Raw genomic sequence first — 9,402 nt, forward strand, 5'->3', positions numbered from 1 at the left:
AGGGTCCAGGGACAGCTCTCCTCTGCCGAACCGGGCAGGGCTAGGGGTTTTTATACCTTACAGGGGGATTGAAAACTGTCCAATAGTAAGGGTCAGGGGAAAAAGTGGCCTATGAGTCTACAGAGAGATAACAGGGTCCGAAGGCGGAAGAGGGGGGCTTCTAAACCCTTAGTCATGCTGACTTGGTATTTCCTAGCTCAGGCTTCTGTTCTCCAAGGCCTTGCAGGCCTTGTGCCTGCTACACAAGAGTATCTTTCAGGTAATCCTGTGTTTACCTTATTTACCTAAATGATCTCTGAATGTATCTCAGGATCTGGTTTGTACAGGAAGATTATAATTGGAGAGCTTGAAACTGCCTTTGGCTGTGAACATGACTAACTCCAGGGAGCCCACATTTTAGGCTCATTACGGCAGAAGGACTGACCTGCATGCTGTTTTAAAAGTGTTCTTGTGTGACTTTATTATTGTATAATATATATCATTCTGACATCCCAATCTGGTTTGCTACTAGCTATGACAGTGATGGATAGTGACAGAGTGACAACTAATCCTCAACAGTTTTAAATTTGGGCATTTTAACTCAGAAATATCATAGTGGTTTTTTTTCCTTTTTCCTTTTTTTTTATTTTAAGGAAATACAGTACTTGCCTTCATCCTCTATCCTATTTTTGCACACCATTAGGAAGTTTAAAAACTTTCAGTACAGTTCTCCAGATTTTGTATAGGCTACCAAATTCTTCAGTATATAAGCAGTCATTAGAAATACTACTGTAGGAATGAGGATATACCTTTGTGTAAATGCAGTGAGGGCACATAATTTCCAAACCACAGGAAAGCTGCCTCTCTAGATATTAGTAACTCTAAGATATTTGTGTTTCATCTTAAAGAAAGATTCACAGACAGCAATACCTTCTTTAATTTTTAAATCTTTTCCATTCAGATAGTATCTTGAGGAGTGGTAAACAATTTAGTGAAAATATTATCTGACCCAGAATATCAGTTATATACCACTTCTCACTGGTGAAAATTATATGCATGTAAACCACTGAGTTATCTATTTAAAAGCTTCACACAAGATTAATCAACAGCAAATAATAAAAACTGGCATCCAGTGAATTCAGTGCTTGACACCCTTAGCTAACTGACAAATAGAAATTAGAGTCCTGCTCAAATTAGGGTCAAAATAGTTGTTGAACAAGAGCCGAACACTCTTAAAATAGATTGTCTTCTTGCATCTCTTTTGAGAAAATAGCTCGAGTGTATGCCTGAAGTATGTACAGGATTATGTCCTTTCTTGTTAGGTCATGGAAATCTGTGAAAACTGTAGTTTAAAAATAAATTTATATGACAGGGACGTTGAATAACCAAGTACAGAATTTAAAACAACTTTCATATATCTATAGTCTCTCGCTGGTGTACAGAAACCATTATAAAGAAACAAAATATACACATCCTAAAGAACAACTGAACCAACAGGGAAGAACAATCTGGTTCAGAATTAGAGTGTATGACACTCTATTAGTGATATTTTGGAATAATTTATAGAATTTATAGAAATGAATATTAAAATATGGAACATTTGCCAACTGATATACTTTTATCCCAGAAATAATAAAGAATCATCTCTGAGCACAGGTCTGTGGAAACTCCGTTACTCTAAAATCTCCAGAACACCTTAGGGAAGTGTTTCAGTCTCTTGGAAACACTGAAGGGCAGAACAGTTGAAGTGGGAGTAACACCAAGAAGGGCATCAATGTTTTTCTACACAGGGATTACCTTATTTCCTCTGAAGATCTTCCCATATCTGGCAATAACAATCTTTCCTGTACAGTTAATTCCCATTTCACGTTCCAATGTAAAGAAGTCCTCAGTGCGGCCATAATTCACATACACCAACTCACCCTGAGAGACAGAGGCAGGATTTGAAACAATAATGTTAAAGAGTATGTTGAAAGGAGTGTGTGATCTAGTAAGATAATAATGGCTTTTCACATAAAATTCTTGGCCAGCAAGAGCTCAGAAGAGCTTTGGCCCCACTGAGTATTCCCACTGAGGAGCTTTATACATGCTCCCTTCCTCGTGCTTTTTGCAGCACAGATGCAGACAACAGCTTGCTGGAGAATGCTACTGCTTTAGCACTAGATAAGTACCTGGAGGTCTTGTCAAACTATTATGTAATAAGGTGGAAATAAGCATCAGATTTTGAAATTACAATCTTGTCTTTACGTCTTTTTTTTCATTGGAAACAAAGTTTTTATATTTAATTTTAAAAAAACTATTTCCTAAAGAAGGAAGATGAAGCTTTTTAGACTTTTGATTTCTCACATCTCATCAAACCAAACAAAGCAGTGATGTTAATCTATCTTTCTTGGATGGTATGTAATGACAAAAGGTCAAAACCCATTAATTTTATCTTACACTATGTTCCAAAATTCCCACTAAAATTCTCAGAACACTCAAAGCTCTCATGTCCCAGGGTATAGATTATCTGCCTGGTTCTCCAGCTTTCTTTGAGTGTCTGAGGCAAATGAATACAGTATTCCTTTTGTTTTCTGGATTTGAACAGCTTATTAACAAACATCACAAAGTACATGACTGATATAATACTGAGTTGTGTGAGTAGAAGCATTAGCATCTTTCTAGATGGAACTTTAAAGCAGAGCTGGACCAGGGTTGTATCAACCTAAATTATTCTACATATAGAAAGGAAAGATACTGAGAACAACACCAAGAAATTCTAATCTTACAAAATATTAACTGAAACCCCTAATGATCATAGAACAGAAAACTCCTGTTACACTGGCCAGCTTTATCAAAGAAAGCCCATCAGCTGATACCATCTGTGTAACAAGACAGGTAGGATTAGCATTAAATTCAGATCACAGCAACATCTTTATTGACAGGTACAAATGTCAGCAAAAGCTTTTCAAGCATACTCAACACTGTGCAGCTTTTCAAGCATACTCAACACTGTGCAGCTATACCTGTCAGTGTGAGCCTTGGGCAAGCAGCATTTTGAAAAGTGAGATTGTTCATTTGGCCGGGTAAATGTAACAGTCTATTTGTTCACACCAAGATGGGAAACAATGGTGCAGTTACAGAAATGTCTGGGGAGGTTTACAGCAGCTGATATTAAAGATATATTACAATAGTTTTTAAGGAAAAGAAAAAATAAAATCCAGTTCTGGCTCAAACTAGAGGAAAATATTAAACATATATATGATTGCTCAATTTGAACGCTGCTTCATCAGAATAATCCCAAGAACGTCAGAGCTAGGTCTCTTTTCCTACTAGTGATACGGTAGGTTTTGAACTAAAGCTTAAGGAATTTCAAATTATTCTGTATTGCTCTCTGATATTCTCTGCTGTGCTACAGTACACTGTGGTATTCCATCTTTTCCATTTCTATTATTTCTATTTCTGTCTCTGCTTCTTTTCCTACTTCTGTTCCTACCTCTATTTTTTTTACTATGTAGCATTCTACTATCTTACCTCGGGCACTCCTTGGGCTGAAAAGGCACTGTAGGGTGGCACCACATCTCTAACAGCCTCATATCCTGGAGGAGGAGGCTCAGACAATGATGTGTTGAAAACCTAATAGGAAAAGAGAAAAGGAATAAGGTAAAAAAGGCAATATGGAAAAGAAATACTTTCTATTCACAAGGACATTTCACAAGCATTTGCAGTCTAAAGGACTCTGGTTTTAGAATTCTACCTAAGAAGTGGCCAAAGTTTTAGGAGGCACTGGGCATCCTTTTCAGTGGGCATGCTCAATGTGTGAACTTGCAAATCCCATCTCCACTCTTCACAGAGAATCCAGCAGATAAGAACAGGTGGTAAAAGTGTTTGAATTTTGAGCATCCCTGAAGATTCTACATGCACTTCAGCCAGTATGAAATTAACTCATTCCCCTTGTGATAGCACATCTTGAGACCTAAATTCTAATCTTCCAGAAACTTAATTTAGCTAAATCATCAGTATTGTATAATGAATCAATGCAAAGAATGGTGCTGACCAGGGTTTCTTTCCTCTTTCTCAATAACAGAATAATTTCCAAACAATTTAATTGCATCAAGTAATTGTCTTATCTAATTGTTTTTAACCCATATGTCAGGATGCTATATGAATCAGGGTAAATATCAGTATTCCTAACACTTATGAAATTTACTTATTATGAAACGAAGATGAAAAAAAAGGGGCAAACTGGAATCCCTGATTTCCATGAGCTTTGTATGAGGCCCAATACCATTAAGTGAACAGAGGACAGTATTCCCTCACAGCCTTCCCAGGTGTATGAAAGTGATTTTGTTCCCTGGTTGGAAAAACTGGTTGTTTATGTTTTACCTCATTGCCATGCTCATCAATTATTGAGATGTAGTTGGGCTTAGTGTCATCAGGGTACGAGAGCAAGACATCATAATGAAACAACTGAACCGAATCCAAACCAAATTTCTTCCACTCAGCTTGAACTTGCTGGGCCAGATGCATATTTTCCTTTGTTCCTGCTAGGTGAGGAAGCCGTGTAAAATTGCTAGAGAAAAGGGAGAAATAAGCAGGGTCAGGCAGTGCAGGTCATAATCAGAATTCCTCTTAGCCTAGCTGGAAGTTAACATCATACAGATGATCAGATATACTCAGGCTAAATAAGGACCAAGACTTCTCTGCATCTATGTATTGTTATGCTGCACACATAAACTGAGATGAAGGGTCTCAGGCTGTCCTGATTTAGCACAGGTATTTAGATCTTGCTTGCAGCATGGCTTAGCAAGAATGGCGTAATGACACCAGCTATAGGGTCTTGTCCTTTCATTACTCCTTGTCTTCTGAGCTACAGTGGGCCCATGCACTCCTATGCACAGTAAGACCTTATCATTGTGAAGTGATAAAAGAACTGAGTACAATTATTTCTATGTATTCCATTTAGAAATGTGTATAATTCTTCTGGTCCTTACTTGTAATTAACTAGATGTTCTCCTTGAATCCCACAATTTTAATTAATTTTGGCACAAATACTGGTTTATCTAAAATTTCACTCCTAGTGTGTCTTGTTGGCAAGTAAAAGAGAGTGAGTTTTGAGTACTGTATAAACAAGGAACAGAAAAGCTCAACAGTTTGTGACTTAAAAGTCATGCCAGCATGAATAACAATGAAAGAAAGCATAAATAATGAACAGTCCATTGTCTGGAAAAAAAAAAAGGTACAGACCATTGTGAAAGCCCAGTTGTGAAGCCAGCTGAAAAAACCCTCAGTTGAATGAGGCTGCCATCATGATGTCCTCATTCCATCATGACCATGCCATTAATGTGCCAAAGAAGCATGTGTGTCACCAGCTGGTGTTAATGAAGGAAATTGTATCTTTGATTATGAAGGGGTGTGAGATTAGGAAAAGCTTAAATTTTGGAGTTCAAATAAGATCAAGGCCATCAAAAAAATCACTTTGAAAGAACTATATCTATCTATAGAAAAAAATCACTTTGATAGAACTATATCTATATCTATATCTATAGAATAGAAATAGGTTTGCTCATAAGGGATCTAAAGCAAGCATCTAGCCCCACTGCCTGACCAATTAATGACTGACCAAGTTAAAGCATGTTGTTAAGGGCATGGTCTCAATGTCTCTTGAACACTGACAAGCTTGGGTCACTGACCACCTCTCTAGAATGTCTGTTTCAAGTCTGAACATCCTCTTGGTAAAGAAATGTTTCCTCATGTCCAGTCTGAACTTTCTCTGGTGCAACTTTGAACTATTCCTATGCATCCTATCACTGGATACTAGGGATAAAAAATGAGCACCTCTTTTGCCATGTCCCCTCCTTAGGAATCTGTAGGGAGCAATGAGTCTGCCCCTCAACCTCCTTTTCTCCAAACTAGACAAAATCCTTAGCAGCCAAATGCTGCTGGATAAAACCATGTTCCTCTGATCAAGCCAAAATCTAATACTTACTAAAAATCACTGTTATAGTGACAGTATAATCCTCTGGATGACATATACTGAACCAAGAGCACACTTACGTGCTATTGTGAGTGAGAATGGTTGTTTTCTAAAGCAGTTACAAGTGTTTAAGTATCACATTTTCATTAGATGTTGATTTATGCAATAACATTTCCCTTTATTACACTCCCATTTAACTGAACATTGTGGTTTTCTTCATTTTCTCTTCTCATCTGACTGCCTGTACTGGTACTTCTGAGCAGTGACTAAGCATCTGCTGTATTTCACTGCAGGACAGGCCACATGACAGTAAATTAGGTACAATGCTTTCTGCTTACATAGAGACATGGAGTTTAAAGGGCAGGAAGGTCCTTTCACAGAGCTGTTTAATAACAGCTGACTTAGCAAAAGACAAAAACATAGGTTAAGACTCTAAAAACTCTTAAATCTTTGGTTTTGGATGTGGATGTTATAGTCCAGTACATGACTGCTATGTAGAAGAGACCATACTTTTGAGCTAATTTATCTGAATAGTTCATGACAAACACAAAAAATGGAAGCAGTGGGATTGTTACAATCCTACAAACTGAAAATAGTCTTTTAGTAATTTAGTTTTGCACAACTCCATGCTATGTAATCAGACTGGGAGTATAAGGCAAATCCAAATTTGTTGATTATTCCTACAATAGCTGATGCTCTTTCTTTACACTGATAGTAAATTCCTATCAATAAACCATGACTTGTGGTCTATTACTCACTGGAACAAATATAAGATTTTAACAAACACTACACTCTCTTAAGAGAAAAATAATCCATTTACAAAATGCTTAAAACAAATCAGGTACAAGTCAAAGCTAATTTACTAAAATAAAAATATTTATTATACTGATTAAATTTTAATAGACTTTAAAATATTGATATTGTAATGTTCCATTGTTTTGAATTGTTTGAAGCTTGATCAACAAGTCAGAGAGGTGATTCTGCCCCTCTACTCTGCTTCATGAGACCCCAGCTGCAGTGCTGTGCTCAGCTCTGAGACTCAACATAAGATGGAGAAGGACTTGATGGAACAAGTCCCAGAGGAGGCCATGAAAATGATCAGAGGGCTGGAGCATCTCTCCTGAGAAGAAAGGCTGAGAGAGTTGGGGCCATTCAGCCTGGAGAAGGCTCCAAGACCTTACAGAATTTTCTAACATCTGATGGGGGCTTACAAGAAGGCTGGAGAGGGACCTTTTTCAAGGGCATGTAATGACATAAGAAGGGATAATGGCTTTAAACTGAAAGAGGTCAGCTTTAGGTTGGATATTAGGAAGTAATTCTTCCTGTGAGGGTGGTGAGGCACTGGCACAGGTTGCCCAGAGAAGCTGTGGATGCCCCATCCCTGGAAGTGTTCAAGGCCAGGTTGGACAGAGCTCTGAGCAACCTGGTCTAGTGGAAGGGGTTTAGAACCAGAGGAGCTTTAATGTTCTTTCCAACCAATTCTATGATTCTGTGATCACAGGGCTGCCTCCCATTTGATTTTTTTTTTCTTGTCTGAACTGATTAGTCTACACACTGCTTACTAAAGAAACTGCTTGATGTTTTCCGCTTTCATTTCAGCCATAAATGCTGTCCTCATGTCCTCATGAGTACTCAGAGATGTCTTCTTATCTGTAGGTTTTGCAAACCAGCCTGTACAACACATGAAAATACCAAAGTAAAAACATCAGAGCAATATTCCCATGACACACACCACTTCTCTTTGGTGTCACCACAAGATTTTCACTGCTTTACATTTCAGAACTGTTTTCATTTCAGCACATACAAGCAGCTACAACCTAATGCAAAGTGATGGCAGTGTTAGTCCCACAAACAGTAAGAGAACTTACATCTAGGCAGATGTTGAGGGATATAAAATACTATCTTACATTTATTCATCATTTATTTTCCTGTAGATGCTAAGGAGACTTCTTTATCTTCCTTGAGTACCAGAACATCATGCTGTCAGTCACATAGTTACCTCAATAATAAGGCAGCAGCTTTACAAAAAATGCACAGAAACACAGGCACACTTTGTAAGGAACAGATGTCTTGTAACTCCTTTCACACTCTCTGGTCTGTCTGGCTTCTTTCTGGAATCCCTCCCTTTCTGAGCAAACACTACCAAAGTGATGAGAGGAACAGCTGGCTAGAAAGAGAAGTGTTCCTGACATCTGTTTTTAAGTCAGCCTGGACACATTCAGTGCATGTGCAGGAGCAGCTACATGGGTAGTGTGAACGACAGAACTAGTGGGTTCAAGAGGGTAACAAGTTGGCACCAGTGAGGCACTGGTTACTGGCACAGTGAAAGGCTCCACATCAGAGAGGAATTCAGTCGGGGCATCCCAGTGGCAGCAATCCCAAGTACATACCAAATGGCACTGCAAAATACAAGCGGCTCCTTTGTTTTCTTTCTGTCTGTAAGCTCATCATGATTCATATGTGAAACCAAGAGGAAGGTAGAGAGGGGGAATCTATTGCAGCAGCAACCCTCAGTCCTGCCTGCTTGGGACGAGGAGCAGGTGAGACACTGAGAGACTATTTCTGCCCCACTGTCCGTGCCCCTGCAGCCCCATGTTTACCTTCCTGCCTCTCTGGCTGCGCCTGGTGCTGTTTCACGGCAGCAGGATCGAGGGGTATGTCTTTTGTCCTCTCCTCACAAACCCAGCGCCCCTTTTCCTTGCCCACAGCACTATTTTACTCCTACTAACTTGAACAAAAAGTAAATCGAAAAACAAGGCAAAGACCCCAAAACCCTTCTGCGGCGGAGGAGCTGGCTGTCCCAGAGCGGTCAGTGACGGCGGCTGCCCGCTGCCAAGGGCGGCAGGCACGGAGGGCGCTATGGGCCGCCTGAGCACGGACTCAGCCCCTGGCGCAAACCCCCGGGCGCTGCAAACCCGCCCGCTTCTCCCCCCACCCCGGCCCTTCCTCGGCCCGGCTCCGAGCCACGTCCCCCGGCTGGACGAGCCCCCGATGCGAAGGAGGGTCAGTCTGCACTGTACCGATGAGGAACCCGAGGAGGAAGAACCCCGCCGCTGCTCCCAGGACGACAGCCCAGAAGCGGCCGCTGGCTGCCCTGCGGCCGGCCGACTCCGAGCGGGCACCGAGCGATGTCCACATGGCTGCCGACCCGGCCGCCTCGCCGCCCGCAGTGCCCCGGCCTGAGCCCGGCCGGGAGGGCCCCGCTCTCCCCGCCCCGCCCGGGTAAGGCCCTCCCGCCGGCACGCCCGGCCCGCGGCACGGCCGCTGGGTGAGCGGGGCCTGGGCTCCGCGCTGCCTGCCTCCCCTCTGCCAGAGCCCTGCGACATCCTGCCGCCCCGCGTTCCACAGAACCACAGAGGCAAATAGCTTGGAAAAGACCTCTGAGGTCATCGATTCCAACCTATGACCGAGCCCCAGCACATCAACAAGACCATGACACCAAGTGTCACATCGAGTCCTTCCTTTAA

The 9,402-nt window shown here is 41.2% G+C and overlaps 1 protein-coding gene across 7 annotated transcripts in view; it reads right to left on the reverse strand.

Moving 5' to 3' along the window:
* The window catches only part of LOC135294386 (glutamate carboxypeptidase 2-like), a 34,824-nt gene extending 25,484 nt beyond the window's left edge, over positions 1-9,340 (reverse strand). For 3 of the 7 annotated variants that reach the window (XR_010356496.1, XR_010356495.1, XM_064409552.1), the window contains exons 1-5: positions 8,956-9,340; positions 7,498-7,606; positions 4,345-4,531; positions 3,493-3,594; positions 1,777-1,902 (exon numbers count right to left, since the gene is read on the reverse strand). Coding sequence is in view for 5 of the 7 variants with exons in the window: in XM_064409552.1 (XP_064265622.1) it covers positions 1,777-1,902; positions 3,493-3,594; positions 4,345-4,531; positions 7,498-7,606; positions 8,956-9,325 (894 nt within the window). In the remaining 2 variants the exon portion in view is untranslated. Of the gene's footprint in view, positions 1-1,776; positions 1,903-3,492; positions 3,595-4,344; positions 4,532-5,205; positions 5,468-7,497; positions 7,607-8,325; positions 8,470-8,535; positions 8,709-8,955 lie in introns of those variants that run through there. The other 4 variants (XM_064409554.1, XM_064409553.1, XM_064409556.1 and 1 more) reach the window with 4 other exon arrangements.
* Between the last annotated feature and the right edge of the window lie 62 nt (positions 9,341-9,402).

This window comes from Passer domesticus, chromosome 2 (assembly GCF_036417665.1).
Source record: "Passer domesticus isolate bPasDom1 chromosome 2, bPasDom1.hap1, whole genome shotgun sequence".
Taxonomy (NCBI): Eukaryota; Metazoa; Chordata; class Aves; order Passeriformes; family Passeridae; genus Passer; species Passer domesticus.